This window comes from Amborella trichopoda, chromosome 13, assembly GCF_054954075.1.
Source record: "Amborella trichopoda isolate Santa Cruz 75 chromosome 13, AtrichopodaSantaCruz75HAP2 v2.0, whole genome shotgun sequence".
Taxonomy (NCBI): Eukaryota; Viridiplantae; Streptophyta; class Magnoliopsida; order Amborellales; family Amborellaceae; genus Amborella; species Amborella trichopoda.
This window is the reverse complement of record NC_142348.1, coordinates 9553070-9571481: the sequence shown is the minus strand read 5'-3', so window position 1 is coordinate 9571481 and position 18412 is coordinate 9553070. Positions and strand designations below refer to the sequence as shown.

Below are 18412 nucleotides of genomic sequence, written 5' to 3'. Positions count from 1 at the left end.
AACGGAAACTATTCGGTAGAGCTGTAATAACCGATATGTATGTAATTTTCCATAAAAAAAAATAAATAAATAAATTCAATCCAATATTTTAAACAAAAAAATAAAAATAAAAATTCGATCCAATACTTCAAACATCAAGACGAGGACGAGGACAAGGTAAAGTTAGAAAAAAAAAAAAAATTAGGCAGTCGGGACCTCCACATAAATTTTGCATATTTTTGGATTTTTTCATAATAAAGGAAAAATCTAATGGTTCCTCAATAAATCCCCCTGTGGCCATCAAGTAGCCGCATGTCAACAGTACGTGGTCAACGATAGGCCATGCTCCAGGGGTCCTTAACAACTATGAATGGCCCATTTTTTGGCTTGTTCTGTGGCCATCTAGGATCCAGTTCAATCCTCTTCGCCTTTGTGGCTCTCATTTTTCTCGTCAGTTATAGAGTTTTTCAGCTGCTTGGCCCTATGGAGTCCATAGAGGAAAAAGTAAGCCTCTATCCCAACAATATTGAAGATTACTATCCTTTTCCTCATTGGCCTCCTCCTCTATGCAGGGGAGCGACTTAAGAAGTTCTGTGGCTTCTTACTGTTCCCTGCATTTTGTATTAGTTGGTCTACTATGTCTTATGCCTTGAATACGCTTCAGCGTGAGCTAAGATGTCCGTCAACATTAAAATTTACAAGACGGCCACCTCATACATTAACTTCAGAAGCTCTATCAAAGTAGTTCGATCCGAGTTTTTAGCACCTTTGTCCTCCCGACAGGCGAAGTGTCTCTTGAGTGAGTCTAATGCTAGAAGAGGTTGCCCTCTGTTTGGGGCTTCTACTCTCTGCCACTCCTTACTTTCTGAACTATTTCCCCAATCTCCCTAATAAGGTTGCTAGTCGATTCTTCTGATTCCCTGTAAACCTGAGCACTAATGTTGTTAATGTATCACTAGGGGAAGCATCAAAGATCAGATCAAGTTGCTCTTTTGTCCGATTGCTCTAATACCATTTCCTAATGAGTTAGAGTTTGCACAACCAGGCATTGCTCCTTTTGTAGCAAGTTATTTGAAAATGAAACTGATTCCATCATCCCCATGGTCTTGGCAGGTAGGTCTTTTGACCCAAGTATCACCATTTGGGACCTTGTTGCAAGCTGGTGCTCCAGACTAGTGGTTATGAACACATCATCGTGATGCTCCCAATTTTTCCACAGGTGAGACTTCTTCTGCAAAGGGCGAACGATACCCTGACGATCTTGATGAGCATCGGAGTTTGGATGAGCTAATGGCGTTTGAAGGGGTTATTAACACCCTTGAAATCTCTCCAATGATTCTGCCTCATTTGTTGCATTCTCGTATCTTGGTAATGGACTATAACTACTTTGAACTTTATTTTATTCATCACATCTTGTGACGAATGGGGTTCGTCGTACCAGAAAAAGCTGATAATAGTGTTTTCTTTCCTCTGAGAACAAATTACGTTAACCTTCTCCATATAGCCGTGTCATCCTGGGTGGACAGGACAGCATACGAAGCTTGCTAAGGAACATTTACCCCCAGCTTTCACCCTCACCCACCCTGGGCTGCAGGAACCATGAGAGAGAGGAGTTACCTCTTTTTTTAGGAAGAAACAGAAAATTAAGGAAGATAGAATAAGAATAAAAAGACTCAGAAAGTAAAGAAAGGGATCCCAACAAAAGCATGCTAGGGGTACTGCTACCCTTGGCACACCATCTATACAATGATCTTAAGTTTTCTGAGGCACTTAATCAACAGGGGACTCAAATTAAGGAAAAAAAGAAGGAAACAGTTTATATAAGGTTGCAACCTTCAAATGTAGAATTACAGATGCACCTAAAAAATCCAACAGAAAGGTTGTTATAATGTTGAAAAACCCTCTAATTGATCATCTAGACATCGAGATGTATGAATATGAAAAAAAAAATGTTTTTGAGTCTCAAAAATAGTTCATCTTGCAACACATTATCTAGACCATCCATTTTCAAGATTTTTATATGTTTATAGATCAACTTGATTTTAACCATTTTTGGAGAAATTTTTCTAATTAGATATAAAAATAGATTTTAAGATAATCCTAAGAATTTTTTACAACAAAATTACATGTTATGATAAAATTTAGAGGTGCACCTTAATTGGATTGTTTAAGGTTGCAATCTTATAGAAACCACACCCAAAAGATAATAGGAATTAAATAAAAGGAAAAGAATTAAATAACTAAAAAGAAAGAAAGAAAGTATCTGGGTGAAGACTGATGAATCAGATTTGAATGAATGATTGTCATAAATAGTGTGGAGGGAATATCCCTAAATGCGACGTCACTGGAGCAAATGAGAACTGATATCTGAAATTAGAAAGAAATGATCTAGGGTTCTTGAGGATCAGTTTCTAGGGTTAGGTATAGGATCCTAGGGTTAGATATGGGTTTGTGGTATTGATCTAAAGCTTTGGGCTGAACTAAGGCTCGCCTAGGGTTGAACTAGGCTTCAGGCTAACCTTGGGCTGAACTGGGGTTTCTGATCCTAGGACTAGGGTATCTACGGTTTCTAGTCCTAGGGCGGGGGTATCTAAGGTTTTAATCTTCTTCTCAAAGAGTTGGAAGACCTCTCAGAGTTCTAGGAACTCTCTTTATAGAGGCCCTTGATGCTTTTTTGGAAGATCTCTAAGAGTTTATGAGAGTTTCTGGATGCTTTAATAAGCAAGGGAACCCCTATTTATAAGTTTGGAGGCTAGGCATATTAGAAATTAGACGATGTGGGACTAGGATTTTAAATGTGTAGACTTATAACAGAAAACACGTATGGGACTGTATGTTTAGTATTTTGCCCAGAACTTTCAAATCATATATTAAACTTGAGTGATTCTTGAACCACTAGAAAACTTTGATTTCGATTTCCTACAAGATCGAATAAGCTCTAATGTGAAAATGAGTGTGTTTCCCTATGGTAAATCCTATGGGAATTAAAGGCGTACCAGTATGGTCTATACAAGTATCCAAGGGGTGTTACAATGTATTGGATGATTCCTATGGGTAATTGGGAGTTCTGCTTATGGCCTGAGATGAAGAAACTACTAAACCAGATATAATATAATGATCTAAATCTGGAGTGGTCACAAGGACCCAAAGCTCACATGGACTAGTGAGTACTTATCCTAGTGGGATCTCTCGAAGCCTCCTCCAATCCTTCATCGATTACTCAAAGGATCCAGGAGGTCTTATGTGGTTTTAGAAAAGGAGAAGCTTACCAAAGCTAGACAAGAGCTGGCCAGGTCGCAAGCTTTTAAGGGAAGCTAATGTCTAGGGCTATAATAAGGAGCACAAGGATTTTTCAGATTTTGCATCTTGTTTAGTTGTTCTGAGCTGTTGGCTGCTGTACGCCCTATTTCAGCATCTGACACCTGCTTTCACTTTTTTCTTTATGTAACTACTCTTCTCCAAGGGCAATTTTAGAAAACGTCCCATCGGCGATTGATTAACTGAGTAGCAGTATTACCACTATTGCAGTTAAATGCCTTTTATCTTGGAAAAGAGAAGCAGAAAGACTGGATTGAGATAACCTTAAAAGATGCAAGGAAGCTCTTCAACCTCATACCTCAACAAATTCTTGTGCCTTGGAATGCACATACATCACTTTATGTTCTTCATAGACTTCGACACCAGGCCGTATCTATTTTTAAAGAAACGGAGATGAAACCTCTCTCTATTATCTGCCTGCAAATCTCTCATTTCAAACTGTCAAAAGCTTTTAAGCTTCTTTGAATCCATGAAAACCAGATACATTACCCCAACTGACGAGTATTATGCATCAGTGGCGATGTTTTAGGCCGTTATAACAGATTCTAAGAAGCTGAAAAATTTGTCAAGAATATTCCATTAAAGCCAAATGCATTAGTTTGGCAAGCCTTACTCGATGCTTCCAGGGTCCATGGCGATCTAGAGAATTATGCAGTAAAATCCCTCCTTAAGCTTGAACCTCGAGAACTTGATGCTTATATACTGATAACAAACCTCTATTCGGCATCAGGGAGGTGGCATTGCTCTGAAAAAATGAGAGAGAAGATCACAGAGGACGGGTAAAGAAGCATCCAGCAAGGAGCTGAATAATATATAAGAATCAAGTGCTTTCTTTCTATGCTCGAGATAGATCACACCCACAGGCATGATATTTACAGTGGCTTGGACTTTATGATCTTAAGAGCACAAAAAAGAGTGGGATATGAACCTGATACTAGCTTTGTTCTCCATGAAGCAGAGTATCAAACAGAGCACTTCTTGTTCTTTCATAGCTCAAAAATGCCAGTTACTTTTGGTCTCTTAATGACTTGTTTTGGGAAGCCTGTGAGGGTTGGGAAGAATATGTGGAGATTGCCATAAACTCATGAAGATTGTGTCCACCATAAAAGGGAGAGAGATTTCTTCGGGAGATGGCTTCCATTTCTTCAAGGGAGGTGTATGCTCTTGTGGAGCTTGGCGGTGATTTGAATCCTAAGACTGATGAATATTAGAAGCTGAGCTCTGTATCAATACCCCATTGAAATTTGAAACTTTTTTAAACAGATTCTCTCTGCAACTCACATTTTGTCCTGCAACTTTTAGAAGACTTGACAACACACACTCTCTCTCTCTCACACACACACACACAGAGGAACAAACAGTACAATTTCTTAATAAATATTAGCCAGAATCTTAAAACTACAACAATATTTGCTTCCATTAATTTCAACACCGCTTTCTGTCGTGCTTAATCAGACTCACAGATGAAAACCGAAGGTTAGACAAAATCTAAGTGATTAATCCTAATTACCAAAATACCCACATGTGTGTTATCCTTCATTTAATGCTGAAGAATTTAAAGTACAAACAGCTAGTGGGTCTGAAGGGATTGCATTTTATGCCAAGATACAACATCTTTGTATACCAAATTACCACCAAATATATCAAGAGCACTTCCCACTGTAACATCCACGCGTCCCAAGCCTGCGGTTTTTATCGTCTCCAAATCATCAAGAGTTGTAACCCCACCAGCATATGTAACTGGAATCTGACAGGAGGTTAAAATATCAGCATCATCCATGCTTTCTTTTCTTCAGCCCTTTCTTCTTACTGTTTTATTATTATTTTATTTTAACATCTCCCTTTTCTTGTTTTGTTGGATGGGAGTTCAAGAAGATTCGAGGATCAATAACCAAATTTCTGAAATCTTCATATTTTGGTATATTTGCAGAAGATGTTTTTGACAGTTTGGCTAGTTATTGAAAATCAATAAAGGAGAAGTTATTTAAAAAAAACAAATCATGCGCAATTGGTTGAGATATAGAAATATGGTTATGAGTATGTTTCTTGAAATTTATTAACCGCATTTTAGTCCAGAGTGCCAAGAAGCTAACCAAGAAAAACCGCAGAACAATATCACTAGAAATAATATTATGCTAAGTAAATCATAATCATACACTCACAGGGGAGAAACGGCCGAGTAAAGCCACTAGCTCTTCATCAATTCCCAGTCTGCGAAAGCGCACAAAAATAATTCATGCAGATGCCAATGCATGCACAAATGGAGAGAGAGAGAGAGAGAGAGAGAGAGAGAGAGAGAGTATACCGTTTCCCTTCAACATCTACACCATGAACTAAGAATTCATCAGCATACCCAGCAAGAAAACCCAGGGTTCCCTCATCAAGGATCATTTCACTAAACTTCTGCCATCTATCAGTCACAATAACATACTTCCCATTCTGCATATGACAATAACATAATTCTGATTTTGAGCACTATATTATACATCACCAACAACACCCACCCACCTGCCACCCCAACTGTCTCCTATCAGATCTATACTATCATACATCCATCCCTCTTAGCTACCCCAACTCTCTCCTATTGGATGTCTACAAAAGTCTTACATTCATCTCCCGGCCTTGCCCCCCTCCCCCGCTCCTCCTCCTCCCTCCCCCCTTTACCACTCTATTGCATGCAATCTAAGTGGACTAAATCATGCTAAAATCAAGCAATCCAGACTGATGTTTCTACATTACAAAAAGGACTAATATTTCAATTTTTTAATACAAAAATAGGAACTTAGAGAAAATTACATTGGATCATGTTGCTAACGTAATAAATTATGATATGGATTGCCTTGGAAATATTGCCAAGAAGCCGGCACTCATAGGTTCCAATATAAAATAAAACCCCCATATTTCAATCAACCCGATAAGTTGAAGCGTCCTTACCTTCTTCCGACAACTAAGATCCAGTACAAGTTGTTCCTTTCCAATCTGCTGAACAAGCAATTTCAGCCTTTCCAAGTCCATCTTTCCATCATTGAAAACATACTGCAATAAGAAACTGAACTTTACAAACAAAATTCTCAATATCAAATTAAGATTGTTACCAGACGCAAATTCTTGATGGTAAAAACCATACAAAATGTATTTTAACATGATATAATGAAATATGCAACAAATGATTATAAATTCAGTGGGATAAATAAAGACACATATGGATAAATATTGAGTAAATACAATTATGAATGAGGCAGCTAGTTCAATGAAAGGAAAACAGGATTTAGAATCAGCACTATTGTTCGGAACATAAAGACATCTTATTTAACAAATATAATGTGGGTATTTGCAAGAATTGTACACATTAAGAGTAAGAACTAGGAAACACAAAAATTATGAACTTGAATAGGAAACTCATAAACTGCCATATCATCATAAATACGCATGCTTACTAGTTATGTCAAGCTATTTTAAGGAGCGCAACGGAGTTCAAAACAAGAATGCATCGCATTTGCCCCATTTCTGCTACAATGGCTATAGAAAGACAGTTTGTATTTTGAAACTTTCCATCTGAGTCCTTCAAATAATATAGTTTCTTCCCTGAAATGTAAATTCATGTGTATGATATATTAATCGAAATTCAGCAGAAAATATATTTAAAAGATTTTTCAATAGCGGACTCATTTTTTATGTGACCTTTTTTTTTTAATAAAATACTTTAAAAGATTTGCTTGCAAGCATGTGGAAGGCACCTACAACCTGAGATTTATATGCCGGGCGTGTAAGATGAAATTATCTATATTTTCTATGTGGCCTAGAATCCATATTAGCTTCCAGAGCAAAAGATGAGCAATGGAGAAATATGGAAAACACACATGTATAGTGTGTATGTTATACTTCGAATGCTTAAACAACACTAAATTATTTAGAACGTAAAAGCTTAAACAAGACATCCAAAATGCAAGCATCGCATACCGAAGTAACTATCACATGGCTTGCCCCATCTTCTAGGTACCCAACAGCATTGTCTGAATCAATCCCACCCCCAACTTGTAAACCACCTGAAGGTATAAAATTATAAATAACTGATATTATACCTGAGGAATAGTTAAAAACAGCTAATACCAAGATTGGCAAACCACAGAAGTAGGGGAGATGTAATGGCAAAGTATATGATAAGCCAATGAAGAATGAAAAGGCCATAGTACATTAAGGTATCACCTTCCAATGGAACAATGGATGGTGATGCAGAGGGAGTGGGACCCACCATTGGTGTTATGTCATGTTAGTGGGTATCATCCTCCTTCCGATCATTATCGATCATTGAGTCAAACGGTTACCACCCCAATGCACTGTGGTTTTACTAGTCCATAGGTTTATCGTGTGGTTTCATTAGTAAAGAACACATTAATATTTTCTGAATATTAAAGTCACTGCCACAAGTTAGTAAGAAAAATGTTAAGAACTCTAAAGTTGTAGAGCAGTGTTATTACATAAAATAGGTGCCTCAGTGTGTGTCTAAGGATATAAAAAAATCGAAAAGCCAATTGTCATCATCTCACCAGGATAGGCATGTAAAGCCTCAATAGCCGCAGATCTGCTTGATGCATCAGCACCGAGCATAATAACGTGACCCCCTAAAAGGCAATCATTTTTGTACAAATTTGCAAACTCTGCAGGTGACTTATCTGACTCGAAATTAGTTACAAGAGTAGAGCTTTCCTCTTGTGAATCTCGGAGGGTAGACCCAACTATTTGTTTCACCTTTCCCTGAAATGTTTTAAAGTGAAATGTAGATCATTTAGAAAATCTCTGAGTGAATAGAAACAGGTAATTGTAAATCACATAGTACTAAACACTAATTGTTCTGCGACATAGTGGACACCAATACCATATAGACAAGGGAAGAAAAACACATAGGAATGGAGAATAATCTTCTAGGGCAGAGCTCAGTTTTTCCTTGATGATTATCAAATCCGGTGCAACACAAACACACATATAGCAAGATAGCTAGCTGGCTTGTGGACTATCTAGCAAGATAAAGAAATCAAGGGAAAAATGCTGCAATGACAAGGCACAAATTACGAGTACCTCTCCCTCACATATAAAATTTACAAGTGATTATTGCAAATTGGGAAAGCTTACAAAGATTTACCTTGTGTATATCAATACAAGGACGAAACCGTATAGAACACTGGATGGACATATGAGACCCTGCATATCATTGGCAAATATTTCAGTATGATGAAACTATGAGATGGAATTCAACCATTTACAAAAGTAACAAAATCACAGCATGAACATACTTGGACTTTTGGAAGGCAAGGTAGAAATAAACTGCCAGCTCTTAACTTCAGAATTTGAAGAACCAGAAGAAAATTTTAGAGAGCGAATGCCACTTGTGGGAATAAAGGTACAAATGGAATCCACATGGACACAATGAGTAGTTCCAGCCATCAAGCAACTGTAAAAATATTAAGAGCGAATAAATAAACAAATTTTCAAAATTATACTTGTGGGAGAAATAAATCTTACACTCTGCATAGTTAGATAATGTTACGGGTTAGAGTGTGGGTTTCTTATGTTCTACAAGCGGGAGATAAGTGAAAGGCGACATAGAATCCAGAGTTAATATTTCTTCACATCAATCTGCAGTAAGAAAACTAAAGCTACGGCTCTGTTTGGTGACTGAGAAAGCTGTTTTTCAAGAGAATATCTGGAAAACTGGGAGCCTGAGAAAATGGTGGATGTTGAAAACTACTGACTTGAAAACTGGGTATCTTTGTTTGGTAACCTGTCTCGAAAAAATAAGAGACGTTTGCTACTAGCAATTCCCCTATTTGCTAACCTGGAATTATGGAAACTGTTATTTAAACAGTTAAAAAATCAATTGATTACAGGTCAAAATCTTTCATTTCAACGAGATTTTTTAATAGACTGTTTAGATTGTTGGCAAACCAAATAGTTGTCACTATAAAATAGCAAAGCAAAAGATTGCCCACATGAGGGCTTGATACAAAACATTATTCACAAATAAGACAAATTTACTAATTTACTGCTCAATACCATAAAATCAGTAAATATCAGCAGACGTATGGCCGATTTGTTACATTTTTTGATTAACTAATCATGTAACAAAATGATGAATTTATTGAATTACCAATGAGTGTAAAAAAAACCAGAATCAGTAAACATAAGAAAATCAATAAATGTCACCAGATTTATTGATTTATTATATTTTCTGATTTACTGATAAATGTCAAAATATGACAAACTTACTTATTAAATTTACTATATTTTACTGATTAACTTATGAATGTCAAAAATCAGTGTGAACTTTACTCATTTAGTGATAAATCTTAGAAAATCAGTATATTAGTTTTGATTAATTGATAAAAATCAAAAAGCTGATAAATTTACTGATCAATATTAGAAAATTAGTATCAACAACTCACTGGTCATTACATATTTCCTGATCAATTGATAAATTTCAACACATTGATTTAAGTGATTTATTGGTAAATACCAGAAAATTATTAGATACTAGTAGATTTACTGATTTATTATTTCTTCTGAATAACCTATCAATACAAACACATTGACAAATTTACTTGTTCACAGATAAATTTGAGAAAATCAATAAATAGCAGCAGAGTACGTAATATGAAAAGATTGATGGATACAAAAAGATGGATGAATATACTGATTTACTGATAAATATCAGGAAATAGTTGCAAATTTACTGATTTGTTTAATTTTCCTAATTAACTGACAATATTAGTAAAATACAGTTTCTGAAACATATCAGATTTCCCATTGTCATCGTGGGAATGGAGAAAAAAACCTGAAATGAGATCCGGAGCTTGAAGAGAGAGGGCGCATCAATGTGAGAACAACAAATAGCTTGCAAACGAAAAATGGGTCTTGGATTTGTAGAGCGCGATAGATTTTGTAGCAGTGATTTAGACAGATAGAGAGAGAGATGGATTGGCAAGAGAGAGTATATGGGTTACAGGGATCGGGATTCAGGCTAGAGTTTGCTATTGTTTGTAAGATAAAAGAGGGAAAGAAATTGTAAAAACTAGGCTTCTTTTATACAGGAGTGAGAACTGTCGCGTGTGCCCTTTATTCTGTGGAAGTCCACAGCTGTTTCACTGATGATCAATGTATTAAAACGTGAATTGGTGAGACGGATCATTTCAAATATGTCACGCATCTGTGGATGGACGATCCGGATTGGGTATAGATCAGTCCAAAGTAGTGATCTAAAAAAGTATTTAAAAACAAATAAATAATAATAAAACTAGTAGTTTATAGGCTGGGGACCCCGCGGCCGCCTAGGTGACGCCCGGCATTTTTTGGAACACTGCCCCCAACATACATGATTTATTGAAAAACGAATAGCCAAATTGTTCGAAAGCAGCCAAAATATTTATAGTTCCTACGTCCAATGTTAAAGAAAACACCATAGCTCGAAATACAAATTCATAATAGAAAGACATGATCGTATTAAGAACACAATAATATCAAAAAAGAATATATCACCAAAACAGATGTACATGCACAAGTAGATAGACATGTATATAGAGCAACAATTATGGAAACACAATGAAGTATGAAGGTCAGTTCAGCAGTTCACAGATGTATATGCACAACGAGTTGTTTAAGTAATAAGGAATGAACTAAAATTATCCAAGAATAAACACCAGAAGAAGCATAAATACATGCATTGCTTGACGAAATACATTGTCTGGTGAAATACATTATTAGCACACTTTATTACTGGCGAAAAAATTTCCTGGAATCCCATAGTACACAAAAATACGCATATAACAAGCATTCCATAACCCCTAAGCAAAGTAATCCATGATTGAATTAGGAGATACCCAATACCAAAACAATGTCCTAGACTGACACAAGTTACCAAAGTCAGTAACCCAATACTGCATAGAGAGATAGGGCATATATTCAAAATTAAAACTTCAAGATATACTGCAATTAAACAACAAAAAAATCAACAGAAAAGGAGAACAATACACCAAAACGGAGTGAAGCATCTTAATGCAACCAAATATTAGCAAAAGAGAACTCAACAACAAATAAGAAAAAAGAATCAGCAGCAAGTAGCGCCGTCACAAAGTCAGTATGAAATATGTGTGCTCGATAAAACAATAAGTATAAAATCATTAATAATAATAAAATCTTATTTTTTATCAAAATGGTACATTTGGTATTCTTCTTTGCTTTTATATTCGGTGTTCTCAGTTGTGCTTATAATGAAAAAAAAAATAGTACTTATTAGTAAATCAGTAATAACAATAAAATCTGATTTTTATCAAAATAGCGTATTCAATGCTCTTATTTGTTTATTCAGTATAAAGACGATCGAAGGGAAAATTCTTGTAAAACCTGTTATATAGGAAAAAACTAGTGGATTGAGCTATTTTCAGTCATTTAGTTTCAAAAGTTTGAAACATCTACAAATTTTTTTCAGATTTTTGGCCTCATAACATTCTTTTCAAAAAACATCTTGGGGGTTTACTTATGGGGTTTCCATAAAGAGAGTTTGTTTTTGTTGGTTCTTATAGGGGTTTCATGGTTTCCGATGCAAGGGTTATTCCACTGATTTCATGCTTCATTATACTCAGAGAAAGTAGAGAGTGAGTGAGTGAGAGAGAGAGAGAGCGAGAGAAAGAGAGTTACCTAGGCACAGAGAAAGAGCAACCACAAGGATGTATTTGTGCAAGTAAAAATGGCTGTGGTGGGCAAGACAGTGGAGAGAGATTTTTTGATGAGAGGGAGAAAGATCAAAGATAACAGATGAGAGAGGGGGATATCAATCTTAACTTCTTCGATTTTTCCAGCAGCCTCCAAGGTCAGAGTTAATGATCTTTCCTCCTACCGATATCGATAGCAGAGAGGGAGAGAAAGCTCAGATAGAAGCAGAGCAGAGGCTAGGGTTCGGCTGTTTGTGGGTTCTGTTCAATGGGATGAAATGAAAAGCAAAAAAAGATTTAGGGTTTGGGTAATGCAAGGGGTAGAGAGATTAACAGTTGAAATCTTGGGAAACAAGCAAGAATCAAGAATTCTCTCTTATAACATTGAATGAGTCTTTCAAATCTCGTAGCAAGGCTAGGCTCTCCTGATCTCAGGCATGGCTTCACTTGTATGTTTCCGAATTCTCACCTTCGGGCTTGTGCCAACTTATACCTTTCAATTGTGCATAATCTCCAAAGAAACCATTGAATTTCAGCGAAACATTTGTTGCAGGTATTCTGTGATTCTCCATTACAAGCCAGAGCATTCCTTTTGCCTGATCTTTGGGAGAGTATGTTTCTCTCTCATCTTCTTCCCCTTAAGGTTTGGTACAGTGAAGAAGCCAATTCCTTGAGCCATAGCCTAGAGAAAGAAGGAAAGATGAGGGTGCTCAATAGAGTTTTCAATCAGGAAATAGACTTAGGTACCAGTGATATGGCTCCTCACTACAAGCAATGGCTCAACCTCTACTGATTTTTGGATAAGATACGAGGCCAGGCCATTTACGAATATCTTACAAGCATTTGGGGGAAGATCCATCCTCTAGCAGTGGCCATGGGTGTATGTGTTGCATCGTAAGACAGGTTGGGGGTTTTAGAGAGGAAGAGGTTTCTAATTTCCACCCAAGATGCAAAATCTGCAAATTGAAAGTATTTGGCTACACTCATGAGACCAAAAGAAAATTCATCTTCATTCTTGTCATGATGAAAGTAGAAAAGACTACGCTAGTGCCTTAGAAGGCAAGCTCCATTAATATACAAAAAATAATTTTTACATAAAATTGCAACCTTAAAATGTGGAATTAAGGTGCACCTCAAATATTCATCCTAAAAGGTTATTTTTCTTTGAGAAAATCCTAAAAGGTAATTTTGATGTTGGAAAATCCTCTAACTAATCATCTCGACATCGAGATGTATGAATATGGAAAGAAAAAGAATTCAAGTCCTAAGGTTAACTTTCTCAAAAAAAAAAAAAAAAGATTTCGAGTCCTAAAAATAGTGTGTATCTTGCAACACATTATCTGGATTGTCCATTTTTAAGCGTTCTTAGATCTACTTGATTTGAACCATTTTTTGAGTTTAAAATTTTATAATTAGAGATGAAAATAGATTCTCAAGCCATTCTAAGAATTTTTTACATTACAATTATCTTTATGATAAAATTTGCAGGTGCACCTTAATTGGTTTGTTTAAGGTTGCAACCTTATACAAGCCACACGCAATATATTATGGGCTGTATAAAAAAAAGGAACCATTCAACCGTATGAATACCTTGAAACACATAATTGCAAGTAGAAAAGATCCAATTTAATTATATGAGACAGATATCTCTTCTAAAATATGGTGTTATAAAAAGCAAAAACAATTTTTTCCAACCAAGTGAGCCAATTTAGGACTTACACCAGGCAGTGCAACTAACTCATCCAAAGAAGATGGAATGTCTCCATATTCTGGAGGCAAATGTTTGCAACTTTCTTTTGGTATCCAGCTTTTCTTATATAAAATACAACTTGATTAAGGAAAAAGAAGGCAGCTAGCTTTTACAAATGTTTATGTAGAGTAATATTTCAATGTTATGCTGGTCAAAGATATAACAAAAGAAGAGTCTAATTTATCAAATTACTCTAGCAGTTAAAACAGATCTTGTCACAGTTAGTGGCTACTTGGGTAAATTCTCTAATGTTTTCAAGCAAATGAGGGTTAAATTTAATGTTCGGAAAATCGAACCAGAATGGTTGGGCTTGGGGCAGTTAGAACCGGAACCAGACTAACGGGGCTAACTAGTCTGGTAGATTTTTTATTTTTATTTTTTTAAATGGGTCAAAAATACCAAAAAATATTAAAAAAATTAAAACAATTCTAGGAGGGGCACTTTTTAAGTTCGACCCTCCAAAGATGGGTTCCATTCGATAGATCAACCTAGACTTCTTGAGTGTATTTTGATTTTAATGACCCAACCCATATTGCTAAATGTGAGGGATGATTTGAAATTAAGATCACCTTTATAAAACTCTCTCTCTCTCTCTCTCTCTCTTGAATCGGGATCGGCCAATGACCGATCCCGAGTTAGTCGGTCAATTTTTTAAAAATCAGCTCATCTTTTAAGGACTCTTTCCATAACATTCCAAAATCCTTGATAAAAAATGAAAAAAAAAAAAAGAAAAAAGGAAAAAAGAGAAGAACCAAGCACATAGAAGAAGATGGTGTAGTGTTTCATTGAACATAAGGCAACCAAAAGTTTTGCATGCACTTAAAAAAACAAAATGTCCCATTTTCCATTATTACAAATATAACTACATCATGCACTTAAAAAACATAATTACCAAAAATCGCGCAAAAGATCGAGCGACATTATCATGCACTTATCAAACAGAAGAATCAATTTCATCTAAAAAATACTTTTATCAAAAAGAATAATTTTACTAAGCAAAATAGAAAAACACTTCCCATATTCATCAAAAAACATAATTCTATTAAAAATCATAATTCTATTAAAAATAATTTTATTAAGCAAAATAGAAAAACATTTCCCATATTCATCAAAAAACATAATTTTATTAAGCAAAATATTTTTTTTTAGAAAAATCAATTTTTCAAAACCCCTAAATTCGAGCAACATTTCGAGCAAGAAACGACCCTCAATGTTTGGATAATTGAACAAATAAACATACATACACTGTAAAGGCTTCGATCATCTTTCAAAAGCACCAAATCTCATAAAAAACTATTCGGTATTTTTAATTTAATTGAAAAAATGGAGGAAATATCAGATCTATGAAATTTTCATGATATGGGGCAACAAACAAATTCATATAAAAACATTTAATCAATCATAAATAGACATACCTATTTTATTTGATAGATTAAGCCTTCATGATCAAAATCCACAACTCAATTTGATAAAAAACAACCAATAAATCGATAAAAAATCTGTGTTTTTGGATCGAACACAGGTTCTTTGAGACGCAGCTTTTCGGGCCAAAATCAACCCATAATCTTTGGTTTTTGAACAAATTGAAACATGAACCTGATAAATACTTCAATTATCTATCAAACCCACCATTAGGTATTGAAGAAATTATTGAATGGCGGAAATTTTCAAAAACCTAAAAACTCCGCCATTTCGATCCAAGAAACTCTTCTTTTTTTTATGTTTGAATCCAAATTTCTTGTTTTACAGCAATAAATAATAAAAAAAAGACAAAAAAAAAACACAAAAACGAATAAAAAAAAGTGAAATTTTGGATTCAAGAATGCCTGCTACAAATAACGACCTTGATTTCAAAATAACACCCGTAATGGGTACATCACCGTTATTTCGTAAAAACGTATGTTATATTGTCTAACCGGTCCGGTTAGCATAAAACCGGCCGGTTTGACTAAAAATTGACCCCTAACCGACCTGTTTTGGGCTGGAAAATTTTTGGGGGTGTACCCTAGGCTACTAGACACCCAAAACGGGCCCTAACAGGACTCAAAACCCTAGCGGTTCTGATCTAACCGGCCGGTTCTAGTTCTAACCAGCCGGTCTTTCTAATACTGGTTAAATTCCATACAACATTTATAATGAAGAACTTAAATAACTTAAACAAGTTGATAAATATTTATTGTTGCCTGACAGCCATGGACTTCTCATTATTTCTCACTTTTTTGGTGGGTTCTTATGGAAATGCCCTCCCTAGACAATCATATAACAGTGAAACCACAGGTAGAACTACATCAACAATTATGAAATGCTTTAATAGAAGTAAGACACAATAAAACAACTCATTTCACTGAATAAAATTAAAGCACAAAAAAAAATGCAATAATATTTCTTTTTCTCTTGAAAGCATCAAGGAGCTACGAAAACATACCAGCTAGAATGATTTCGAAAATTCAAGCTGATTCATGAGCACTTCTCATAAAACATAACGCCTTCATTGGTTCGTTCAATTCAAAGAATAAGCTATTAGAGAAAAGTCCAAGAAGAAAACATGGATATTGATTCTATACCCAGATGGAGTACATCGCAGCAGTGTAGTGGATAACATTATTGAACACAAATTCTTAAATTTTCCTATTTTTTTCTTTTCTTGAATAGAAGTAAAATAATTTGCATTTTTTCATGGAACATAAGTCTTGACTAATTATATACTCATTAAAACGAATGAAAATTTACCACAAATCAGTTCATGAGATTTCCAAAAAGAAGAAAGGTTGCAATCTAATTTGGATATTATCATATTAATAGTCATGTTTCCCCAACAGGCAAGCAAAAACATGTATGTGTTCACTTACAAAGCTAATGCAAACAAAAAATTCAGAGTTGTTAGTTCAATTCTTCTCTTTATAATTATACTAAGAAAGGTTCATACAAGCATTACCAAGAAAAGAAAAATATAAAATATAAAAAATTTTCCAATAAAGGAAAAGAAACCAGTCCCTAATGCAAACTCATTACCAAAAAAATATTAACCCCATTTTCTCGCTCACAGAAGAAAAAAAAAAGACTAAAGTTCCGTGATTTCAAAAGCCACACTAACCTTGAGCTCAAGATCTCTCAGTAATCCCATTCAAAACCTCAAACAAGAACCCGTCTTTTCTCTCTCTAGTTGCACTTAAAGGTCTCCTCTTAAAAACTAGAGGCAAAACCCTTGAATCTATTGTACAGGCCTTGAAACACAGAACCGAGAAAACCCCAATAATGCAAACCAATGAACCCCCTTAAGACCCATTTCTCAGAGCTTGAGCTCAGGGTTTTTATTGAGAGAAAAAACCGGAATTACAGTCGATTTTGTGCTTCAGTTCTTTTTATTTACAGTTCTCTTGTTGAAAATTTGGTAATTTGGTGTAATTAATGGAGTTAATAATACGAATTTGGGGCATTGCATGAAAGGGGCTCAGCACCACAGGTTAAATGGAAGAGAGAGAAGGATTGGGGGTAGAGCAGATGAGAGAGAGAGAGAGAGAGAGAGAGAGAGAGAGAGAGGCATACCTGGTTTGAAGAAGAAGTGCGCGCAATCCTGAGCAAGATTGGGGCAGGGAAACGGTTTTTCACCCGGGGCCCCATCGAAATAAAGTCCACCTTTCGAAAAGGCAAAGTATCCCCTCAACATCACGTGGACCCTTCCAATGGTTGAGATCTCATATGGCCATATCCAACGGTCAAACATTAGTCTCGTATTTTATTTTTCATTTAAATAAGATACTTAGTATTTTCAAAAATGTAAATATATAAAAATGAATAAATAAAATATATAATAATTTTTTACAAAAAGTACTTTTAGGTCAATAGTTGTTATTCGAAATATTATTCTTATGAATTTTAATCAATTTTACTTCTAAAAAAGAACCTAAAACCAATATTTCATTTTCAGATTATTATCATTTTTATAAAAATAAAAAATAAAAAAAGAGATTCATTATGGATGGTGTTTGCATGTGGCGAGCCCGCAATAAATACATTTTTAAATATAATTTGATCTTAAGTTTTAAAGAATGTATAATCTTTAACATGAAGATCATGAATATAAAAAAACATTAATAAATTAGAAATAATAATTATATTAAAAAAATATTTGAGCTGTTAGTTACAAATGTTTTTAGATGGACCACTTATTTGGATTTATTTTTAAAATGAATGCTTTATTTCTCTAGACCTCATATTGTAGAAATACGGTCTCTTTTAAAAGAGCATGGTTCGATTTGAACCATCAATTTTGTGCACCTTTTAAGCGTCCACGTACTTGGATGCAACCAACTTTAAAGAAACAAAAATTTCAAAGGTTTGGCTTCCTTTGATTTTGATGGAAAAGAAACCTTATTGTTTTGAGGACAAAAAATGGGTAAGTTTATCTTCCGTGGAAGTTATCTGCCCAATAGCTCTTTCACACATCAAACAAACACGAAATTGTTACAATAAAAGGGGGAAGGTTTGTCTCTAAAAAAAACAAACCATTCTCCCAACTAAACAAACCCTTATTCTCAGGGTTTATAAATACAAAAGAGGTCTTGGTATGGGCCACGATAAGGTCTTAAGGCATTGAAAAAAAGCCTTCACGTTAGGACCATAGTTAGAAAGTCGGAAAATAATAAAATATAAATAGATTGCA

At 35.1% G+C, this 18412-nt stretch overlaps 1 protein-coding gene and 2 long non-coding RNA genes across 11 annotated transcripts; 1 reads left to right on the top strand and 2 right to left on the bottom strand.

The window, feature by feature from the left end:
- Positions 1-45: 45 nt before the first annotated feature.
- LOC148779018 (uncharacterized) lies at positions 46-4046 on the bottom strand. The gene is made up of 3 exons (XR_016046809.1): positions 3911-4046; positions 3596-3670; positions 46-1567 (listed from the first exon to the last, which is right to left on the bottom strand). It is a non-coding gene; the product is annotated as an uncharacterized LOC148779018 (long non-coding RNA).
- Positions 499-1385, top strand: LOC148779019 (uncharacterized). The gene is made up of 3 exons (XR_016046808.1): positions 499-778; positions 939-1092; positions 1199-1385. It is a non-coding gene; the product is annotated as an uncharacterized LOC148779019 (long non-coding RNA).
- A 601-nt stretch (positions 4047-4647) lies between the features above and the next one.
- On the bottom strand, positions 4648-17380 carry APG10 (Aldolase-type TIM barrel family protein). Of its 9 annotated transcripts, none has more exons than XM_011624312.3 (9): positions 17296-17380; positions 8589-8746; positions 8438-8496; positions 7845-8052; positions 7258-7343; positions 6232-6333; positions 5603-5736; positions 5460-5508; positions 4648-5044 (listed from the first exon to the last, which is right to left on the bottom strand). In XM_011624312.3, the coding sequence occupies exons 2-9, from the start codon at positions 8737-8739 to the stop codon at positions 4868-4870; spliced, it is 966 nt and encodes a 321-aa protein (XP_011622614.2). In that variant the 5' UTR covers positions 8740-8746; positions 17296-17380; the 3' UTR covers positions 4648-4867. The 9 variants fall into 9 exon arrangements, with proteins under 9 accessions (XP_011622614.2, XP_088710962.1, XP_020521609.2 ...); XM_088854836.1 differs by having other exon boundaries at positions 4648-5037; XM_020665950.2 differs by having other exon boundaries at positions 16844-17303.
- Positions 17381-18412: the final 1032 nt, after the last annotated feature.